The sequence below is a fragment of the Odocoileus virginianus genome, unplaced genomic scaffold, assembly GCF_023699985.2.
Source record: "Odocoileus virginianus isolate 20LAN1187 ecotype Illinois unplaced genomic scaffold, Ovbor_1.2 Unplaced_Scaffold_3, whole genome shotgun sequence".
Lineage (NCBI taxonomy): Eukaryota > Metazoa > Chordata > Mammalia > Artiodactyla > Cervidae > Odocoileus > Odocoileus virginianus.
In genome coordinates, this window is record NW_027224265.1 from 171,454 (window position 1) to 196,160 (window position 24,707).

Here is a 24,707-nt window from a genome sequence, read left to right on the forward strand (position 1 = left end):
CGACTCAATGGACATGAGTTTGAGTAAGCTCCAGGAGTTGGTGATGGACAGGGAGGCCTGGCGTGCTGCAGTCCATGGGGTCGCAAAGATTCGGACACAACTGAACAACTGAACTGAACTGATAAACTATAAAGCTATGATGCCATTTCTGTAGGTGATTTCTCAGTACAGTGTTCACCGAGACTGAACATAGACTTAAGTGTTATCACAGTGGGTACTTGGGTTCCTTAGAATGGTAAGTCCAGGTAAGCAAAGATGGTGAGCTGTCAAGGATAGCGGCCTTGCTACTGTTTGGCAGCACTCATCCCATGTTGGTCTCTCGTTTATGGAGTCAGGGATTGCTTTAGTCACGTCGTGGTATCCAGAACAGACTGCTCCAAGAGTGGCCCACAGAGTGGTGCTTTTCTTACCTGACTGCAACACTGTGAGCATAGGAATTGGAAATATGTGTTCAGAAACTTTTATAACGACATGACAGATTTTTTTTTGAAAACTCATTTTCTTTTATTCTACAAAATATTAACCTATCACAGTTTAGATTTTCTAAAATAATCTAGAGAATTCTTCAAATGTTGGTGACTCTCTAGCTTGTAAGGTAGATGCAGTGCTCTGGGCATCACAGCCCTGGCTTGTTTTCGTAGTGGGACAGCTGTGACATCCCCATATGAGACATGAATGGGAAGGAGGCACAGTGACAACATTTCTTGCCTCAGGCTGCTGCACATACTGGAATTAAATCTTTCCCTTCTCATTTCTGTGATCAGACTATAAGGCCTTGTCGGCTTTTCACATTACGATATTTTAGTTAGAATCTGAGTGAGTGGAGTAAGAAAGTTACTTGTGGAAAGAATCTTGCAATTTTTTTGTTATCCTTCAAAGAAAAATGTAAATAACATTTCCTCCAATATTATTTTTCATTTACTACCATTTTCTAAAACTAAAGTACTTTGGAAGATACTTAGTGTGTTAGTAACTCAGTTGTGTCTGACTCTTTGCAGCCCCATGGACTATAGCCCACCAGACTCCTCTGTCCATGAAATTCTCCAGGCAGGAACACTGGAGTGGTTGCCGTTCCCTTCTCCAGGGGTCTTCCCAACCCAGGGATCGAACCAGGGTCTCCTGCATTGCAGCCAGATTCTTTACCATCTGAGCCACCTGGAAAACCTCTGAGGATATTTAGGAGAATTTTAACACAATGGCTTTGCACTGAGGAAGAAAGATCTCTGCATGCTGAATGTTTTTAAGTGCTGCAGGGGAGTATATGCTAATGGCTCAGCAGTAAAGAATCTGCCTACCAATGCAGGAGACTCAGGTTCAATCCCTGGGTCAGGAAGATCCCCTGAAGGAGGAAATGGCGATCCACTGCAGTGTTCTTGCCTGTAAAATTCCATGGACAGAGGAGCCTGGCAGGCTACAGTTTGTGGTGTCTCAGAAAGTCAGACAAGTCTGAGTGACTGAGTGCACACACACAAGAGAGTATATACAAAGTAAAATTAGGGAAAATTTGCAAGCCCTGTATTGTCAGCCTTAGAAAGAGGTTTGGGTTTCTATCTGGGCCAAAATAAGACTCAAGGAGCCAGAAGAAACACTGAAAACATCTATTCTGAGTATGGATGTGACAAGCCTTCCCTGGTTGTGAGCAGAGTCGATGGGAGTCAGGAGGTCAGATGTACGGGTCCCCATGACATGTGAAACAGGAAGAACTGAGGGGTGTTAGATGACAGAAAGAAAGTGTGATCTAAAATGATCTGAAAGGATAACTGTTCTCAGGATGTTGTTAACATACACTTAGAAATACATTTTTATAAAAGTGGCACACTTCCCAAATTCTTTTATGGCCCCCAAGCTTATATCTATCAGCCTTCTCTGTGTATCTTCTCTGTCTATATCTTTCAGACATGACTACCTTATATAGTTTTTGGATCTAGGTTTGATGGCTTGGCCTTATTGGGGTTTTCTGGGAACACCTACATATTAAGAATCTACATATTAAGAATTAAGGGGACTTCACTGGCAGTCCAGTGATTAAGAATCTGCCTTCCAATGCAGGGGATGTGGGTTCGATCCCTGGTCAGGGAATTAAGATCCCACATGCCATGGGGCAAACTAAGGCACTGTGCCGCAACTACTAAATGTGTTCACAACTAGTGAGAAGCCCGCATGCCCCAACTGAGACATGGCCCAACCAAAAATAATAAATTAATTTTTTAAAAAATAATCACTTAACCACTTGTCATACTATTACTGTTAGTATATTCAATTAGTAAGGATTTTTTCAATTAGTAAGGACTTCCCTGTAGCTCAAATGGTAAAGAATCTGCCTGCAGTGCAGGAGACCCGGGTTCAATCCCTGGGTCAGGAAGATCCTCTGGAGAAGGGGATGGCAACCCACTCCAGTATTCTTGCCTAGAGAATCCCGTGGACAGAGAAGCCTGGCGGGCTACAGTTCATGGGGTTCCAAAGAGTTGGACACGACTGAGTGACTGACCCTCAGGATTTTTTGAGTGCTGTGTCTGTCACTGAGATTATAGAGAGGTTCCTTCTGTTCACTCATGCATCCACCAACTCGAAGTACCTGTGATGGACCAAGTATGGTGCCAGGAACTTCAGACAAAATCCCTTTTACACAATACTGATAGACCCTGTAAAATGGTGGTAATATCTCTTAAAGTTATCATGAGGCTTAAATGAAATCCTGTTTCTAAAGCACCTGGCAAGTCCCTGAACCATCAGTGCCTGGAATGAGTATTTTCCCCCAGAAATGTCAGTGACTTCTTTTAAGAAGCTTTTACAAATCGCTGTGAAGATAGGCTGAATCTTGCTTAATAATGTTAATTTACTGATTAAAAAAATAATCCAAGGACCAAACAAGTTAAACTATTTTCTCCCACTGGACTATCGATAGAAAAAGCCAAAGTGAGAGATTGCCAAAAGAATGAAGAGTAAAAGTATTGTGAGTCACATGTAAAAGAATTATAGAATAAAAGAGCTTTTAAAAATATATAAAAGTAGTATTTTACTTGCTTGCAGATGCTTTCTCTTTGAGTACTGGCTTTTAGTCATCTTGATGTTTCACCTGGAGAAGGGGAAACCATCATGTCATTGACTGATCTTGGCTATTCATTATTTCAGTGAACTCTCAGAAAGTTCAGGCTAGACATCAGAAAGAATTAATGTTACAGTAACTCAAACCCAAAAAGACAAAGCTAGTGCTTCCTCTAGGGAATATATGGATCCCTTCACCTGCTCCCTAAAGTCTTATGATAAATCTTTCAACTGAAGTGTTTTCATCAGTGGGTAGAGTATTGGACATGAATTTGAATCTGGTCAGATTTCCTTAATCAAAAAGTGGGATTTATATGTGTGTTCCGTGAATAAGAGTGAGCCCCAAACTTGAAAATTAGCTGCAAAGAAAGCTAACAAGATTTATAACATATTGGATTTTCTGTATTCAGACTTTTTTATATCCAGTATTGTCATTTCCTTCCTTACCTAGAAATAATAACTGACATTTGTAACAATTTCCTGGTTTGACTAATACTATTGCTTGAAGCTTTCCGAGGATAGTATGCTGTATTTTATTTTCCCAATGCTCTCCAAGAGGCCTTTTTGTGATGATGGAAATGTCCTGTGTCTGTTTTGTGCGGTGTGGTATCCACTCGCCACATGTGGCTGTTGAGGTAGTAGCACAACTGAGAATTTTAATCTTATTTAATTTGAATTAATTACTGTGCAAACGTAAGTATCCACCTGTGTGTATTGACTACCATTTTGAACAATGCAACTCAAGTCTATAAATATTAATTCACAAGAGTTAAAATAAGTTTCCACGTAGACAATTTTGAAAAAGTTGATAATGTGCTTTTCAAAGTGCATTTTGAGATATCTCAAATATTCCTTTAGGTGTGAACTTTCTTTTTTTCTGTTTTGTTTTGAGGTGTGAACTTTCAAAAAGAAAATCTTTGTAATAGAAATTGGATGACAAAGTTTTTCTTCTCTCAGTCTTTACTTTTGTTTTGTTTTTCCTGTTTTTCTGTATTTTTTTCAAGTTGGTAACCTCAACCAAAAGCATTTTTTTAGATATAAAAATTAGGCTAACAGCTTTATCATTTCTAGGAGTATGTTTATGAGAAAGAGAGAGAAAAAACATAGAAATAAAATCAATGCATAGGCTCAAGTTTGAGCCAGTCTCAGATGTTTTTCCTTGGGCTGACGTACTGAGTGCTTCAAGACCATAGTGGGAAGTCCAAGATGATTTCTGTTAATTCCTTAGGATGCATGTCATGGTATTTTGTTTAGGTAAAGTCACCAATTACTTTTTTTTTTCCTTCTTGACTTTTCATGCTCTCATCCCATGAATTTACAGATGACAGCTAACCTTTTTAAAAGTAAAGATTGAATTTTTAAAAGGACTAGGCTGTGTTTACCCATAGTAATATCTCTTTGCCTTCCCTTTCTAAAATAAAAAATTAAATTAAATTAAATTAAATTGTAGAATGTGATCTTTTTCCCCCTAAAGAATGTTGTCTGTTGATTAACTGAAGAGTATACTTGCCAACTTCCCTTCTTTCTGTATAAAATTTCAGTTAACTGGAATATTCCAAATCAAGGGCTTCTGGTTGACTGAAAGCAAATGAAAAACTTATACATTCATCAGTCATTTATTTATCACCTGTTTTGTGCCAGGTACTGTTCTTGGTGTTAGGAATATAAGAGTGAACAAAATAAAATTCTTCACCCTCCTGGAATTTAAATACTAGAGGAATCATTTTGTTTTCACTTCTGTAGATAATTTTTCTAAAGCATCTCTTCATTTTCTTCTTGCAAATAGAAAGCTTATCAAAATCTAGTGTGTTTCTTTGGTTGGTTGGTTTTATTTAAGATGTTTCAATTGCCTCAAAGTTCTCATCCTTTCAGACTGTTGGTATAGAAAAAGTGAAAGTGAAAGTGGCTCAGTGTGTCTGATTCTTTATGACCTATAGTCCGTGGACTTCTCCAGGCCAGAACACTGGAGTGGGTAGCCTTTCCCTTCTCCAGGGGATCTTCCCAACCCAGGGATTGAACCCAGGCCTCCTGCATTGCAGGCAGATTCTTTACCAGCTAAGCCACAAGGGAAGCCCAAGAATACTGGAGTGGGTAGCCTATCCCTTCTCCAGCGGATCTTCCCAACACAGGAATCAAACCAGGGTCTCCTACATTGCAGGTAGATTCTTTACCAACTGAGCTATCAGGGAAGCCCCTGTTGATATAGAAGTTCTACTCTAAATCACTTAGGAAGCCTTTTAACAAATACTGATGCTGCCCTCTCCTCCCCATCCTGATTTAGTTTGTCATTTGTGGAGCAAGAACATCAGTATGTTTTAATCACCCCCAGACAATCATCATATGTTACCGGAGTTGAGTACCACTAGCCTAGAAAGATTAGATTACTGGCTTGAAGGGTACAGATTCTCTCATTTATCAGTCTGTTCAGTTGCTCAGTCATGTCCAACTCTTTGAGACCCCATGGACTGCAGCATGCCAGGCTTCCCTGTCCATCACCAGCTCCTGGAGCTTGCTCAAACTCATGTCCATCGAGTCGGTGATGCCATCCAACCGTCTCATCCTCTGTTGTCCCCTTCTCCTCCTGCCTTCAATCCTTCCCAGCATCAGGGTCTTTTCAAAAGAGTCAGTTCTTCACATCAGGTAGCCAGCATATTGGAGTTTCAGCCTCAGCATCAGTCCTTCCAATGAATATTCAGGACTGATTTCCTTTAGGATGGACTGGTTGGATCTCCTTGCAGTCCAGGGGACTCTCAAGAGTCTTCTCCAACACCACAGTTCAAAAGCATCAATTCTTTGGCACTCAGCTTTCTTTATAGTCCAACTCTCACATCCATACATGACTACTGGAAAAACCATAGCTTTGACTAGACGGACCTTTGTTGGCAAAGTAATGTCTCTGCTTTTTAATACACTGTCTAGGTTTGTCATAGCTTTTCTTCCAAGGAGCAAACATCTTTTAATTTCATGGCTGCAGTCACCATCTGCAGTGATTTTGGAGCCAAAAAAATAAAGTCTCTCACTGTTTCCATTGTTTCCCCATCTATTTGCCATGAAGTGATGGGACCAGATACCATGATCTTAGTTTTCTGAATGTTGAGCTTTAAGCCAACTTTTTCACTCTCCTCTTTTACTTTCATCAAGAGACTCTTATATATATCAGGAGATATTTTAAAACCTAATGATATTAATTTGTTCTGTTTTCATTTGTGATTGTAAATTGGGAAATGCAAAAGGCAGAGAGGAAATGAGATTGAAGGTTCTCATTAACATCTCTCCCCTCCTCTTTTATCTCAAATCTAACATTTACCCACTTAGTCATTTATTTAACAGCTGTTGTATGTCAGGTGTTAGGGATTCAAAGATGAACAAAGAATGAACCCTGTCCTCTAAGAATTTACAGTCTTGCAACTTTCTTTTAAATAAAAGGTCATATAATGAAGATTTTGTGGTTAATGGGCCAAGTAGTATCTGTCACAAGTATTCAATTCAGCTGTTGTAGTAAAAAGGTAACTATAGACAATACACAGGCATGTGGCTATGCCTGGTTCCTATAAACTTGATTTACCAAAGGAGGCAAGGGTCTGGATTTGGCTGTACGTTTTAGTTACATGTGTGAGATGAGTGCAATTGTGCAGTAGTTTGAGCATTCTTTGGGATTGCCTTTCTTAGGGATTGGAATGAAAATGGACCTTTTCCAGTCCTGTGGCCACTGCTGAGTTTGTTCCAAATTTGCTGGCATATTGAGTGCAGCACTTTCACAGCATCATCTTTCAGGATTTGAAATAGCTCAACTGGAATTCCATCACATCCACTAGCTTTGTTCGTAGTGATGCTTTCTAAGGCCCATTTGACTTCACACTCCAGGATGTCTGGCTCTAGGTAAGTGACCACACCATTGTGATTATTTGGGTCATGAAGATCTTTTTTGTACAGTTCTTCTGTGTATTCTTGCCACCTCTTCTTAATATTTTCTGCTTCTATTAGGTCCATACCATTTCTGTCCTTTATTAAGCCCATTTTTGCATGAAATGTTCCCTTGGTATCTCTAATTTTCTTGAAGAGATCTCTAGTCTTTCCCATTCTGTTGTTTTCCTCTATTTCTTCACATTGATCGCTGAGGAAGGCTTTCTTATCTCTCCTGGCTATTCTTTGGAACTCTGCATTCAAATGGGAATATCTTTGATTTTAGAAAAGGCAGAGGAACCAGAGATCAAATTGCAAATATCCACTGGATCATTGAAAAAGCAAGAGAGTTCCAGAAAAACATCTATTTCTGCTTTATTGACTACGCCAAAGCCTTCGACTGTGTGGTGGAATACAATAAACTGTGGAAAATTCTGAAGGAGATGGGAATACCAGACCACCTGACCTGCCTCTTGAGAAACCTGTATGCAGGTCAGGAAGCAACAGTTAGAACCAGACATGGAACAACAGACTGGTTCCAAATAGGAAAAGGAGTATGTCAAGGCTGTATATTGTCACCCTGCTTATTTAACTTATATGCAGAGTACATCATGAGGAAACGCTGGGCTGGAAGAAGCACAAGCTGGAATCAAGATTGCCGGGAGAAATATCAATAACCTCAGATATGCAGATGACACCACTCTTACAGCAGAAAGTGAAGAGGAACTAAAAAGCCTCTTGATGAAAGTGAAAGAGGAGAGTGAAAAAGTTGACTTAAAACTCAACATTCAGAAAACTAAGATCATGGCATCTGGTCCGCATCACTTCATGACAAATAGATGGGGAAACAATGGAAACAGTGACAGACTTTATTTTTTTTGGCTCCAAAATCACTGCAGATGGTGACTGCAGCCATAAAATTAAAAGACACTTACTTCTTTGGAGGAAAGTTATGACCAACCTAGATAGCATATTAAAAAGCAGAGACATTAATTTGCCAACAAAGGTCCGTCTGGTCAAGGCTATGGTTTTTCCAGTGGTCATGTATGGATGTGAGAGTTGGACTGTGAAGAAAGCTGAGCACCAAAAAATTGATGCTTTTGAACTGTGGTGTTGGAGAAGACTCTTGAGAGTCTCTTGGACTGCAAGGAGATCCAACCAGTCCATCCTGAAGGAGATCAGTCCTGGGTGTTCATTGGAAGGACTGATGCTGAAGCTGAAACTCCAGTACTTTGGCCACCTCATGCGAAGAGTTGACTCATTGGAAAAGACCCTGATGCTGGGAGGGATTGGGGGCAGGAAGAGAAGGGGATGACAGGAAGGATGAGATGGCTGGATGGCATCACCGACTCGATGGGCATGAGTTTGAGTAAACTCTGGGAGTTTGTGATGGACAGGGAGGCCTGGCGTGCTGCGATTCATGGGGTCGCAAGAGTCGGACACGACTGAGCGACTGAACTGAACTGAACTTTAGTTACACACCTCTGGTCTAGTTGTTGTTCAGTCTCTCAGTAGTGTCTGACTCTTTGTGACCCCATGGCCTGCAGCACACCAGGCTTCCCTGTCCTTCGCTGTCTCCCAGAGTTTGCTCAAACCCTTGTCCATTGAATCAGTGATGCCATCCAACCATCTCATCCTCTGCCACCCCCTTCTCCTCCTGCCCTCAATCTTTCCCAGCATCAGGGTCTTTTCTAGTGAGTTGGCTCTTTGCATCAGGTGGCCAAAGTACTGGAGCTTCAGCTTCAGCATCAGTCCTTCCAATGAGTATTCAGGGTTGATTTCCTTTAGGATTGACTGGTTTGATCTCCTTGCTGTCCAAAGGAGTTTTCTCCAGAAGAGTCTTCTACTGATCTAGTAGAAGAGAGACAAAATAAATCAGTAATTACTGTACAGTGGGATAAGTGATCATATCAAGCATGCGTGCCTTTGTGATATAGAGAAGGGGCATCAAATTAAACTGGGGGTTACCTGAGATATTTAAGGAAGATTTCTGAAGGAGATGCTATTCAAATGAATTACGAAGCATGGGCTGGCATTTGGAGAAGCGTAAAGGGAGGATTGTCCAGGCAGAGGGACATGTAGAGGTATGTAAAACAATGCTTTTTATGGAACCCCAAAGAAATTCAGTGGGCTAGAATGCAGGATGCCAAATTTAGCAGGAGAGTGAAGCTAGAGAGATAAGGCCTTGACTTTGAAATGAGAAACATGCATATGAAGCTGACAGTTTCGAGGGAAACAAATAAAGGATTTTAAGCAAGGAAAATTGATGTGTGGACTACCAGTTGTAAAGAGGGTGACCATTGTAGTCATTCAAATGAAAGATGATGATGGTGATTGGTATGAACAGGATGGGATGGAATGAAAACTCTTTGGAACAACAGAATCAGTTTTGGTGACTGGTAGGGGATAAACAAGAAGGAAATAACTTAGAACATTTCTAGACTTCTGCTGTGGGTAACCAGTGGTATAATTTATGTAGGTAGGAAGAATCAACTTGTAAAGGGATATAGGGTGATGAATTCAGTTTTGAACTTTGAGTGCAAGATAAACATATGACACAGAAATACAGCTGTACAGTTGAAATGAATTGCTACTTAACTGGAAAGAGAGATTTGGAAGTCACTGATCCTAGTGATAGATAAGGCCATAAATTTAGGTTAGATCACCTATCGAGAGTCTATAAAGTGGAAAAAAAAAACAGAGGAAAAGGACAAGACCTAGGTAACATGGCTATTTAAGGTCAAGAACTTTGAAGGTGTAGTCATGTGGAGGTGAGGAAACTAGAAGACAGGGCTGTTACACAGGCTAATGAAAGGTGTTTCAAGAAAAGGTAGCTGTCAGTGTTGAACTGTGAGGAGCAGGAAAGAAATGTATCTCTGGGATTGGGTGGTATGTATGCTTTTGCAGAAAACAAAGTGAAACCACAGTGATAGAGAATTGGATTCTTTTCTCTGGAAAAGTAGCTGAAGTATGGGCAGTAGCCCCCACTGCTGCTAGGGCTAAAAATTGGTAAATGTTTTTCAAAGGATATTTGAAAAACTATGTTGACAGATGAGTAATTCCGCTTTTAGAAAATCATGCCAGGATAATAATCAGATGTTCTGTAGCCTATAAGGATGAACAGTGTCATTTTGGATCATCTAATTTGATTAACTCCAAGAGGCGTGTCCTACAAGTGCTTACTGATTTGAGTGACACTGTTCATTTTAACCTTTTATCCAACTATGGCCTCAGACCAAATTTGTTTTAAGTTCGCTTTTCATGTGTTAGATTTTTTTCTATTAAGACAGATTTTAAATATTGAAAATTACAAAGTGTACAATAAGCATACATCCATTACCCAGATTGGAAAGATGTAAACATTATGTCATATTTGCCTATGATTTTTAATATGACATTATAAATGCATGTTAAAACCCCTTTGTACCTTTCCCAATCCTATCCTCCTTTCTCCCTCACCACTTTATGGTTGATATTTTTGCTTCCTGACTTTTTTTATTATTATTTGCCTATGTGTAAGTTCATATATAATTGATAGTATTTTTGGTATATTTTTAAACTTTAGTTAAGTACTGTATGTCATTCATGTTACTCATCAACTTGAGAATTTTTTACTCACTGCTGTTTATGAGATTTGTTAATTATGATATATTATAAATGTATTTCTGAAAACTCTGTTTTATAATATATCATTAGCTGATGATTCCTCAATTTACTTATCCTCTAGCTCAGGCCCTGGCACACAGTATTTTATTAGGTTGGTGCAAAAGTAATTGTAGTTTTGCATTGTTGAACTTTGCCATTTGATATTGGAATGCATTCTTAAATAAATGAGGTTATATGTCATTTAATGGACATTTCTCTCTCTCTCTCTCTCTCTCTCTCTTTTTCTTTTTTTTGCTAATGACTTATTACTTGCTGCTTATTTTATATTTATTTTAGACTATGGTGATGATGTTAGACAAAAAGCAAATTCAAGTGATTTTCTTATTCAAGTTCAAAATGGGTCATAAAGCAGCAGAGACAACTCACAACATCAACAATGCATTTGGCCCAGGAACTGCTAACGTTGCAGTGATGGTTCAGGGAGTTTTGCAAAGGAGACAAGAGGTTTGAAGACAAGGAGCACAGTGGCCAGCCATCAGAAGTTGACAATGGCCAACTGAGAGCTGTCGCTGAAGCTGGTCCTCGTACAGCTACACAAGAAGTTGCTGGAGAACTCAGTGTTGACCATTCTGCCATCATTGGGCGTTTGAAGCAAATCGGAAAGGTGAAAAAGCTTGCTAAGTACATGCTTCATTTGTGTGTGCATGCTAAGTTGCTTCAGTCATATCCGACTCTTTGCGACCCCATGGACTGTAGCCCTCCAGGCTCTTCTGTCCATGGGATTCTCCAGGCAAGAATACTGGAGTGAGTTGCCATGCTCTCCTCCAGGGGTGCCTCATGAGCTGACCAGAAATCAAAAAAAATAAAATAAAATAAATTGTCATTTTGAAGTGTCATCTTCTCTTATTCTAGCAACAGCGATCCATTTCTTGATCGGACTGTGACATGTGACAAGTGAATTTTATATGATAACCAACAATGACTAGCTCAGTGGTTGTACTGAGAAGAAGCACCAAAGCACTTCTCAAAGCCAAACTTGCACCAAAAAAGGTCATGATCACTGTTTGGTGGTCTGCTGCCCATCTGATCCACTACAGCTTTCTGAATCCTGGCAAAACCATTACATCTGAGAAGTATGCTCAGCAAATTGATGAGATGCACTGAAAACTGCAATGCCTGCAGCCCAGCATTGGTCAACAGAACGGGCCTAAGTCTTCTCCACTCCAGTGCCCGACCAGACATCACACAACCGATGCTTCAAAAGTTGGACGAATTGAGCTGTGAAGTTTTGCCTCGTCTGCCATATTCACCTGACCTCTTGCCAACCAACTATCACTTCTTCAAGCATTTCAACAACTTTTTGCAGGGAAAACACTTCCACAACCAACAGGAGACAGAAAATGCTTTTCCAAGAGTTTGTCAAATCCCGAAACATGTATTTTTCTGTGACAGACATAAACCAATTTATTTTTCATTGGCAAAAATATGTTGATTGTAAGTGGTTCCTATTTTGATTAATAAAAATGTGTTTGAACCTAGTTATAATGATTTAAAATTTATGGCCCAAAACTGCAATTGCTTTTGTACCAACCTGATACTAAGCCTTTTCCAAATCTTTGCTGTTACAAATAATGTTCATGTCCCCTTCTGTCCTTGCATAAGTCTCTAATATATATAACTAAAAGTTAGATTTCTGGTTGAAAGGTGGGCAATTTTTAGCTGTTGCCAAAATTCTTTCTAAAGAAGGGGTACCAATTTTTCTTCCCTACCAAAACTGCATGAAAATTTCTGCTTCTTTGTCAACATTTGGTATTGTCAGAGTAACATTTTTTCCAATCCTGTACATGTTAAGGGCTTCTTTTCTGCCTCAGTTCAGTTCAGTTCAGTTCAGTTCAGTTCAGTTCAGTTCAGTCACTCAGTCGTGTCTGACTCTTTGCAACCCCATGGACCACAGCACTCCAGGCCTCCCTGTCCATCACCAACTCCTGGAGTTTACCCAAACTCATGTCCATTGAGTCGGTGATGCCATCCAACCATCTCATCTTCTGTCATCCCCTTCTCCTCCTGCCTTCAATCTTTCCCAGCATCAGGGTCTTTTCCAGTGAGTCAGTTCTTCACATCAGGTGGCCAAAGTATTGGAGTTTCAGCTTCAACATCAGTCCTTCCAGTGAACACTCAGGACTGCTCAGTGACGAAGAATCTGCCTGTCAATACAGGAAACACAAGAGACATATGTTAAAATAGTATCCCATTGTTTGTTTAATTTGCGTTTTCCTTGTGTTTGTTGAAGTTGAGACTATTTCCATATCTTTATTAATCAGTTTTTGTTAATTTTCTGTTCTCATCATTTGCCCATTTTTCAACTGGCTTATCATCTTTTTCTTATTACATTGTAGGAATTTGTTGTATATTTAAATTCTAAGCTTTTGTCTGTTATAGCTCAAATTAAATGAATGACATTTGAATTTTTTAATTTGAAAACATTACTTTTATCAGAATAATTCATGCATATGGTAAAAAAAAAAAAAAAGCTAAAAAGTAAAGTGGTACAGAAGAACATATGACAAAACACATCTCTTGCCCCAAGCCCACTCCCCTGGGGCAGTTTTTACCATTTGTGCTTTTAGTTCTCTTGATGATTTTTTTTCCCATAGTGTGCTTATACCACTGTGTAAGTCTCCTGATTAATCACTTTTGAAAAAAATCTGTTTGATCCCTGCTGTGAACTGTAAGGTAGCCCCACTGTTTGCAGCCCCAGTTCTCATTCTCATCATGCAGCATACTGGCTGTCATCTCCCATCTCTTTACTCTCTTTCTGAAATTTGTTGAAATACCTTAGATTGATCATCTGCTCTGCTTTTATCTCAACAATGGGTTTGTTTGCATATTTAGTTGTTTGTTTTGTTCTTCGCTTTAAATAAATAAACTCAGAAACGACAGTGAAGGGCACGACAATGAAGAGCACGTGCCTTTGCTCCCTCCAACAGCAACACTCAGAGATTACCAGCTATAGCCCAGAAGCCTGTTTTTTAATGAACTATTTATGATTTTTCACACTCTGAGTATTTATGGAACTGGAATTAGAGTCTCCTAAATTAGTTTTGTGTGGCTCAAATTGAATGGTTAGGGGCAAAATGAACTTTGACTTTTTTTGAGTTCTTCCCTAAGCAGCTATTTATGGCATACCTGCTAGTTCCAAAGGTGACTGTTGAGAACTGTGAACAGAATCATCTTACCTCTTCCTCAAAGTAACAATTACTTTTGCATAGCCCTCATTCCAGCTGGGTTTGTGCTTTAGTATCATTGTGGGAAAAGTGAAGTTGCTCAGTTGTGTCTGATTCTTTGTGACCCAATGGACTGTAGCCTACCAGGTTCCTCCGTCCATGGGATTTTCCAGGCAAGAATACTGGAGTGGGTTGCCATTTCCTTCTCCAGGAGATCTTCCCGACCCAGGGATTGAACCCGGGTCTCCCACATTGTAGGCAGACGCTTTACCATCTGAGCCACCAGGGAAGTCATTGAATGTGAAAAATACATTCAATAGTGTTTTTCTCTGCATCTAAGCTTGAAAGACCTAAGCCCATCTTTCCCATTGTTTATCCCTGATGTTAAGCTGTGAATTTCGCTGAGTGATGAATAGCTTCATTGAATTTTCACTTCTTACTCTATTTCTTTATATGTTAAAAGAAAGAAAAAATAATCAAGAGACAGAAAAACTTTTATATACAGGAAGTAATAGCTATGCTTTGTAAAACCACGTGATTTTGAAGCATAGATCTTCATTTCTGCCTGGTGATCACTGTTCACTGCAGAGCTAAATATTACCTGACTTGACCAGTTCCTCTGCTAAACCGGAGTCTATTCCTTTTTTGCCTCACTTCCAAGGTTGGGTTATCTTATCCTCTGAAGATAAGATATGCATATATGAATAAGTATGAAACACCTTTTAAAGCAGTTGTAGCAATGATGAAAGGAAAATTTTATTTGGAGGAAATTTATTTATTTAGAGAAAACTTAGAGGAAAAAATGTTGTTCACTGTAGTTATTACTGGGTCAAAGGATAACATGTAATGTCTGTTTTCTTCTTTTTGCTCTTCTACATGTTCTACAATGAGTGAGTGCATTTTCTGAAATAATATACAAAAGTTTGTTGGTTTTTATTTTAAAGGCAGATGCTTTGTATGATGACGTTATTACTACTGAAATAGTTCTCCATTGGACTGTGTTAGTTTTGGACAGCCGCTGCTTAGTATGTCTTCCTCTGCGAAATGTTCCAGGCCTGGGGCAGAAAAACTGTCATACTGCTGTCACTAAGGCTACAAAGTTTTTGTTGGTTTTCATTGTGCCCATTGGTCATTCATATTCACCAAGCATCCCATGTGTCACTGTCTTCTGTGAGAAGATACAAATGTATTGTGGGAAGATACCAGGTGAAGTGAGGAGCCCCCTCCAAAAGAATGATCATGTTTAACTTCTGAGAGTTCACATATCCATCTATCAAAACACATATGTTGAAATTCTGCTGTATACAAGGCAATGAGCTAGGTGCATGGATCTTAAGGGAGATTGATGCATGACCACTGGCTTCCAGGAGCCTGTCAGTTTGGGGAAGTAAGACTTAAGTGTGTGAAGATAATGTTTTAAAAAGAGTAAGGGAAATGAAAGTATAGTACAATAACCTAAAAGTTGTCCCATGGCTATATATATACACTGGTTAAATGACACAGGTACTAAACGCTAGCAGAAGGAAGAGACTACTTGTGTTGTTGAGTGGGCGACAAGGACAGCATGAAGTTGAAAGGATTTGAACCTTGAAGTGGAAACTATAAGGCATCATAAGGCCTGTGTTCATGAATCCCAGAATGTTAGTTATTTCTGCCACGCTCCACTAGTAAAAGAAAGTCACAAGGCCAGCACAGATTCAAGGTCAGGGAAATAGCTACTGCTGGTTGATGGGAGGAATGACAAAGGCTTTAGTGCAAAGGGGCATGATAACAGGGCCGTGTCATTCATTTCCAGCTGCTTGAGAGAGCCTCTGCACAATGGCTGAGAGTAAGTTGATAGTAGGTTCTCTGAGCTCTTTCTTATTTGTAAAGGAGAGCATTTGGAGTTTTTTTTCCTGGCCGTATCATGTGGCCTGCAGGACCTTAGTTCCCTCGTGAAAGTGCCAAGTCCCAACCACTGAGCGACCAGGGAACACTCTTTACTGTTTTTTTCCTCTTGTAACTGTTTTCTCATGTTGATAACAAAGTATAACATTATTCTCATCAATATTTAACATAGACAGGTAGTGCATACATGGATGTAATGTAGTCTTTCTGGTTTAAGACAAAAGTACTATTAATTAACAACTTTTGATTATTGAGCTGCTTGTATCATTGCTGTCCTTGTTTGTGTTCAAAGACTAAAGTTTAAGTATCACTGGCATCCAGGGCAATGTTTGATAGAATTAAAAGGGCAAGAGCTTTGGTTTGATTTGGGTTCCTGGCTCTGCCACACTTTAGCTCCAGGATTCTCCCCCTTCATATCACCTGTAAAATGAAAGCAATAGCATTTCCCCCTATAGATTTGTTAGCAGTCCTTCCAATGAACACCCAGGACTGATCTCCTTCAGGATGGACTGGTTGGATCTCCTTGCAGTCCAAGGGACTCTCAAGAGTCTTCTCCAACACCACAGTTCAAAAGCATCAATTTTTTGGCACTCAGCTTTCTTCACAGTCCAACTCTCACATCCATACATGACCACCGGAAAAACCATAGCCTTGACCAGACGGACCTTTGTTGGCAAAGTAATGTCTCTGCTTTTTAATATGCTATCTAGGTTGGTCATAACTTTCCTTCCAAGGAGTAAGTGTCTTTTAATTTCATGGCTGCAGTCACCATCTGCAGTGATTTTGGAGCCAAAAAAAAAATAAAGTCTGTCACTGTTTCCACTGTCTCCCCATCTATTTCCTATGAGGTGATGGGACCAGATGCCATGATCTTAGTTTTCTGAATGTTGAGCTTTAAGCCAACTTTTTCACTCTTCTCTTTCACTTTCATCAAGAGGCTTTTTAGTTCCTCTTCACTTTCTGCCATAAGGGTGGTGTCATCTGCATATCTGAGGTTATTGATATTTCTCCCGGCAATCTTGATTCTAGCTTGTGCTTCTTCCAGCCCAGCGTTTCTCATGATGTACTCTGCATATAAGTTAAATAAGCAGGGTGACAATATACAGCTTTGACATACTCCTTTTCCTATTTGGAACCAGTCTGTTCTTCCATGTCCAGTTCTAACTGTACCCTTTTTAAATTAAAATGCAGTATTACACATTCTTCTCTGAGTTGACATTTCTAGAGCACAGATCCCTTTTGGAGCTACTTTTGGTGGAATGGGGCTTCTCAAGCTTGGCCAGACTTGGGTTTCTCACCAGGGTGCCAAGTGTAAGTGGGCCACAGGCAGGGAGGAAGCGAGCCTCTGCAGACAGATCACACCACTTAGTGAGGGAGTCACTTCAGTTCAATAACTATTGTTTTTCCCCTGAACAGTTTGTGCTTAATTACTAGAGACTTAATTGTGAAACTGGGGCATTGATAAAGATTTATGATCAATAATTATAAAATGATCATAGTGGTGTCTAGTATTTATTGTGCCAGGAGTTAACTGTTTTACATGCATTATCTCGTTTATCCTCAAAACAATCCTGAGAGCTAGATGCTATTATTATCCTCATTTTTAAATCCTAAAAAATGACATAGCAATTTATGAGCGTAGTGTAGTATGTTCCATGTGTGCTCAGTCACTCAGCCGTGCCCGACTCTGTGACCCCATGGACTTAGCCCACCAGGCTCCTCTGTCCATGGGATTCTCCAGGCAAGAATACTGGAGTGGGGTGCCATTTCCTACTCCAGAGGATCTTCCCAACCCAGAATTGAACCTGGGTCTCCTGCATTGCAGGCAGATTCTTTACTATCTGAACTCCCAGAAAAAGCTACATAGTAAATTCTGGAAAGTTACAAATACAGATAGGAGAAAATGAAAACACCGTATTCCTACTGTTCAGAAAACAGTATTAACATCTTTTTATGTTAACCTCTGAAATTTAGAAAACTTCTTTATCTCCTACCAAGCCTAATCTTTAAGATTTTCCTCTAAAAGCATAATAAAGAAATTCTTATTTTAGAATGTAGAACCTGAACATTGACCCTTTCTTTTTGTTTGCATTCCTGCTTTACCAATCACAATTATTCCTGTCTTGGATGAATCCAGCCGAGTAGCAGACATGTTGTATTCAGGGCAGGGCAAAAAATAGTAAACATATGAATATATTAAAAACTTACTCCAGTGTATTCAGTTAGCTCTTGCTGGGGAACAGTCACAAAGTCTCACTGGCATAAACAATAAAATTTATTCTTGATCACATATCTTTGGGTCAGCTGAAAATGATTCTGATGCTATGGGCCTGCAGATCAGCTGAGGTGGCTTATTTTGGGGCCCAGGCTAGAGGGTTAATGCCTGCTATGGTTTGTTCTTGTCTTAATGATGGCAGAAGTAAAAGAGGACAAGCCCAACTGGGGATTAACTGGATAAACACATGCATCTCAGAGGCTCGGTTGGATGTCAAGTCTGAAATTAAAAGGATGGGGAGGAACACATCAACCATGAGTGTCCCTAACCCCAAGACCACGGCAAGGGTATGGATGTGTAATAGTTATACCAGAAAATGAAAATTTAGGACTAATAATTTAATCTGCTGTCCTTCCTTCCAAATGTGTATGTGAGTGTGTGTGTGTGTGTGTGTATACTCAGACACACAAACAAAATAAAACTTGTAGTTGTGTGTCAAATTTCCTTATGAAACATGAAAATGGGATAGCATATAGGAGCAATGTGATCAGCTAAAGAAGCTGATTAATAGTCCTGGTATAAACTGAGAAGGTCTTGGAGAGTGTTATATGTGTCAGAAAGCATACTAGAGAGTACAGATAAAAGCATTTCAGGGACAGAACAAATTTAATGATAAGTTAGACACACAGAACCAGTATGAGGAGCTGCTGCTGCTGCTAAGTCACTTCAGTCGTGTCCGACTCTGTGCGACCCCATAGACGGCAGCCCACCAGGCTCCCCCGTCCCTGGGATTCTCCAGGCAAGAACACTGGAGTGGGTTCCCATTTCCTTCTCCAGTACATGAAAGTGAAAAGTGAAAGTGAAGTTGCTCAGTCATGTCTGACTCTTAGCGACCCCAGGGACTGCAGCCCACCAGGTTCCCCCATCCATGGGATTTTCCAGGCAAGAGAACTGGAGTGGGGTGCCATGGCCTTCTCCAAGTACAAGGAGAATTAGGGTTAAAATGGAGGAATCGAGAAGATATTAAAAATTTCTACAGTTCTGTACACCTAGGAACTTGGGGAATCATACTAGCATTGACCAGAAGGAACTTATGAAGAGAAGAGTTTGTCTTTTCATGGTTACGTTTTGTGCTTATTCACTTCAGTCGTGTCTGACTCTGGGCGATGCCCCCGACTGTAGCCTGCCAGGCTCCTCTCTCCCTGGGATTCTTCCGGATTCTTCAAGAATACTGGAGTGGGTTGCCATTTCCTTCTTCGGGGGATCTTTCCGACCCAAGGATGGAAGCTGCATCTCTTTCATCTCCTACGTTGATAAATATCAAATTGGTCATGGTTTCCAGGTCTCCAGATGACTGAATTTGGTGGTATTTTGAAACAGGAGCACTAATTAGCTTTGCTTGTGACCATAGCTTAGTTCGTAATATCTCTTCCAGCTCTTAAATTCATAATCCTTTGACTTTTATTGAATCTTAGGTAGGGTTGGAGCACTCTGAACAAAGTTATTTTCCTAAAAAGTTTAGAAGGAAAGAAAAGAGCAAGACTTTTATGTCCAGAGTCAAATGATTTCCTCCAAATAAATGTTATTGGCCAACATAGTTCTATTCTTATTCCTTTTGTATTCTTTTCCTTTCTTTTCTTTTTCTTCAACTTGAAAACCTATATGCTGGATGTACTTCCCTAGTCCAGACACAGATTCCTCTTGTCTTAGATCCCCCCACTTTTGTTGTTCAGTTGCTCAGTCATATCTGACTCTTTGCAACCCCATGGACTGCAGAACACCAGGCTTCCCTGTCCTTCACCCCCACTTTACCCATTTATATTATGTCCCAGACTTGGAAGACATTTCGGAGTTTGCTTCCTGCTTTAAGGCTTAAGGTTTGCTAATTGCTGAAGGGAAGGTAGAAAATACCCAAGGAAAATCAGAAAAAGACAAAGATGGGGAGCACTGAGTCATTAGAGTCCCTTGGACTGCAAGGAGATCCAACCAGTCCATCCTAAAGGAGATCAGTCCTGGGTGTTCATTGGAAGGACTGATGCTGAAGCTGAAACTCCAATACTTTGGCCACCTGATGTGAAGAACTGACTCACTGGAAAAGACCCTGATGCTGGAAAAGACTGGGGATGAATCTTGCCCCAATCTTGCCCCAAAAGATTGGGCAGGAAGAGAAGGGGACGACAGAGGATGAGATGGTTGGATGGCATCACCGACTCAATGGACATGAGTTGAGTAAACTCCAGGAGTTGGTGACAGACAGGGAGGCCTGGCGTGCTGCAGTTCATGGAGTCGCAAAGAGTCAGACATGACTAAGCAACTGAACTGAACTGAGTCATGAAAGTCGAGATTAAATAACATTTTAAAGTACTAAAATTAGCTGATTGGTCCGGAAAACTGAAAATCAAGCTCATTAAAGTCTTTGGTGTTTCTTTTACAAGTTGTCTAGATTTTCAACTCTGACAAGAGTGGCAACAGTATCTTTCCTGTGTTCTGAAACTTTATATTATGGTGAGATTAGTGCTACCTAAGGTGCTTTGTCAATTTCAAAAGAAAGACAAGGAGGAAAGGATATGGACACTGGGAAGAAAGAAGAGAACAGAGATTTAAAGTTACCTCTCTCTTCCAAATAATAATAGAGTTCTAGTTTAGAATAACCCAAGTGAAACAGATCTTTTTGCATACTTTCCCAGAAGCAATGAGAAAGGTGGACATAGGTTTCCTACGTGTGGATATGTTCAAGAAATACTCTTTTTTTTTTGTCATTAACTATTTTCTCTAGCTCAAATGTCTCTCCTAACAAGCTGTTCTGTTCAACTCCTTTCTGTAGAAATGACTTGTTGATGGTCTGTCGCCAATTGAATATGGAAGAGTCTGTGGCAGAGATCATGAACCAACTGGGTGCTGATGAAAATGGGAAGATTTGCTTTCAGGATTTTACACGGTGCCGTATGCAGCTCATCAGAGAAATCAGAAAAGAGGAAATAGGCCTTTCTGAGAAGTCAGACAACTCCTGGAAAAAGAAGAAACTGAGGGACAGAATTGCCTCCTGGCCCACAAGCAGTGACAACAGTCTGGGTAGGTACAACCCAGTGACAGTTTGATAGTGCACCGTTAGCCCTGTGTGTGGCCTTCGGGAGACAGGGCTGCCCAGCCTGTTGATGGCTTGTCCGCAGGCCATCTCCTTGGCCACAGTTGCCCCGGGTGAGAACTTGCTAATCCTCCAGTTCTGAAACCATTTATCTCAGCTTGGGACTTGAACCCATGTGCTGGGACTCGAACCCAGCCAAAACCTGTTTGGGACTTGAACCCACGTGGCTGGGACTTGAACCCAGCCAAAACCCACAGTACCTGGTTTCAGGACCTAATGAAGCTCAGGTTCTTGATGTCTCATCGCAGAAAGAATTCAGTGAGAGACAAAGTGATAGGTAAGAAGTGGATTTATTCAGATTCAGAGAGAAGCACACTCCACAGACAGAGTGTGGGCCATCACAGAGGGTGAGTGCAGGCGCCTGAAATGTGGCATGGTTAGTTTTTATAGGCTGGGTAATTTCATATGCTAATGAGTGGGAGGATTATTCTGTCTGTTTTGGAGAAGGGGTGGAGATTTCCAGGATTGGGCCACCGCCCACTCCTTGGTCTTTTGACAGTGCCTTGGAACTGTCATGGCACCTCTGGGTGTGTCATTTCACTTGCTGATTGAGGATCAAGGTCTAGTCTTGTCTGCCATCTTGGTCCCATTTGATGTCCTTGGGCTGTGTCCGTCTTTCAAAAGTTGTGCCCTGCGCCTTGCCCTCCTGTTACAGTTCTGTCCTCTTGTTGTTGTTGTTGTTGCTGTTGTTTAGTTGCCAAGTCGTGTTGACTCTTGCCTGCCAGGCTATTCTGTCCATGAGATTTCCCAGGAAGGCATACTGGAGTGGGTTGCCATTTCCTCCCCCAAGGGATCTTCCTGATCCAGGGATAGAACCTGAGTCTCCTGCATTCGCTGGTGGGTTCTTAACCACTGAGCCACTGGGGAAGCCCAGTTACGTCCTGTGGCTTCCCAGTTACTGATTTACTGCTTGCTTTATTTTTAGTTCTTCCATTTCCCACGTGTGATAATACACTCACATAATTATCGGGGAGGAAGGGCAAAGTGGATGGGAAAGGTAGTAATTGCATCAGCAGGCATTGGAAAGCTTTTCAAGTCTGCACAGTGAGGTTTTTAACTATTTCTTTTTTGATTTGTGTTTAAAAATATTTCTACAAGCTTAGTTTTCCTGTTCATAAGTGTTATTGTTTTCTACTAATGTAAGTGTCAACTACAAATTGGCACTTACCAAGAGCATTGCCAATGACTGAACAACAAAGGCATTTGCCATCTGCCTCTACAGAGATTGAACCCCATGCTGCTATAGCTGTTGACCTTCAACAACCCCTGAGGGAGTTCAGGGTGGAGTGAGGCACTCTGTGCTCCAGGGAATCTGGTGGGACAGGTCTTTAGATAGTTGGATGTTTTTAGGAACAGATTTTATGATCTCAATCCTTGCATCTCCTCATATCTAGAGAAGCACTAAATCCCTTCATGGTGACATCAGATCCTCATGACTAACAAAAAACCTTTTGTAAAATGAGTGCTTCATGGTATTGAACTCCCCCTTCACCAAAACCTTATATATTGACCTTCCCCCACTGCTGCTTTGGAGCAGTCTCTCAGAGCTATCTGAGATGCTGCCTCCCAGGCTGCAGTCCTCATTTTGCCCCAAATAAAACTTAACTCACAACTCTCAAGTTGTACATCTTTTTTAAGTGGACATAAGATAAGCAAGTAGAAAGAAAATTCTGAAAAATGTTGATAATTACTGAAGATGAGTGATGGAAACATGGGGCTTATTGTACCTATTTTTGAGAACTCAGATGTACATATTTTAGTGTATTTGCAAATTTTCAGAATAAGAAGTTTAAAAGAAAAAAAAATGCATTTTAGGGACTTCCCTGTTGGTCCAGTGGCTAAGATTCCACATTCCCAGTGCAAGAGGCCCATGTTCAATCCCTGGTCAGGGAATTAGATCCCATATGCTGCAACTAAGAGTTCACAGGTGGCCAGAAAAGATCCTGCATGCAGAAACTAGGACTCAGCACAGCCAAAGAAGTAAATATTTTTTAAAAGGAAAGAAAGAAAAAAGTGCATCTTAAAGGGATAGCCTGAACCAAGGGATATGGAAATAAATTTTTACCTATAGTTTAGGGGACTTTTTTCCCTTGGAAATGTCTCCTGCATCTTCTTCTCTGTTTCTTTCTCTGCCCAGTAGACCTAGTGGCAAGAAGTGAAGCTCCATGTTAGCTGTCTATCATTTGTTAAATCAGTCAGTCAGTTCAGTTGCTCAGTGGTGTCCGACTCTTTGCGACCCCATGAATCGCAGCATGCCAGGCCTCCCTGTCCATCACCAACTCCTGGAGTTTACTCAAACTCAAGTTCATCGAGTTGTATATACTAATTATCTTGGATGATTCTGTACTGCCACACAAAACACACACGCATGTATGTGTGTGCACGTGCACACACACAGAAATATGCACACTCTGAATGGTGTTCCAGGCAGTGGAATGATTGGGAGCATTATTATTAAGTAACTGAAATAATAAAAATGTCCTCCTATCCTCTACGCCTTGCTCTCTTAATGGATTCCATTTTGGCTGCAAGTTAAATCTCTGATAATGCATGTGCTCTCAGTGCAATATGTAGAAATATTTAATTTTTGAACTAACATTTTTTTCTGAGTGTTAAAGTAATGTATGTTCATTATAGAAAATAAGGGGGAAAGGCAAGCAGAAGAAAATAAAAATTATCCTTAATATCTCACCACCCAGAAATAATAACTACTGCTTACATTTCTCTCTCTCTCATGTGGTATGTGGATGTGTGATTTATTTGTTTTTTACTTATTTTTTCACATGCTTTCCGTACAGTTTTGTATCCTGCAGTTTTCCCTCTTCATTTTCCTCATGCTTTTAAACAGCATTAGAAAGCATGATTTATAATGGCTGCATGGTATAAAATGGACACTCAGTAATATTTATTAAATGAAAGGATGGGTGGAATTCTTTTTGCTAAGCTGTATTTTCTATTTTTTCTGCCAAGAACTTGAACTTCTATAAGAACATAAGCATAGACATATGTATATTTGAAAGGTTAAGTAAATGGTGGTATGTCTCAACAATTGAATACCATTTGGCCATTAAAGTAGTATATAAATGGGTATCAAATGTGTTTATAGAAGAAATACTTGAATGGAAAAATATTTACTCACTGTTGAAAATTGTATTTTAATGTGTGGCAAGTGTTTATAAAATACCTTGAAAGGAATAGTTTAGATGAAATTGCTGCCCACATCTAATTGGTTTGACTATCACATAAGATTGCCTCAAAGAAAGAAAGAATTGAAAAACAATTCCTTTTAACCCTTTTTTATAACCACATACCTTGAGAGAAAGAAGAGGTAACTGAAAGGAGGTGAACCATAAAATGCATCATGAACAAAGGAAACACCAGCACAGCATTTACCAGTTCATCCTGGTAAGGCTTCATAGGTAGATTATTTGAGTGGGAATCCTGGTTCTGTCTGGAGAAGGAAATGGCAACCCACTCCAGTATTCTTGCCTGGAGAATCCCATGGACAGAGGAATCTGGAGTCCATGGGGTCGCAAGAGTCGGACACAAATTAACCACTGAACCTCTGGCACCACCACCACCTGGTTCTATCCTTTAATGCTTACACAACTCTAAACAAGTCACTTAATCGCTGCATATCTCAGCTTCCTCATTAAGTGTAACATGAGAACAATCATTGTTA

General features: G+C 40.3%; 1 protein-coding gene across 1 annotated transcript in view; it reads left to right on the forward strand.

The window, feature by feature from the left end:
* Window positions 1-24,707, forward strand: part of MCC (MCC regulator of WNT signaling pathway) — a 494,030-nt gene that overhangs the window by 81,661 nt on the left and 387,662 nt on the right. Inside the window, exon 2 of the mRNA XM_070462369.1 lies at window positions 20,705-20,952. Coding sequence (XP_070318470.1) covers window positions 20,705-20,952 — 248 coding nt within the window. The remainder of the gene's footprint in view (window positions 1-20,704; window positions 20,953-24,707) is intronic.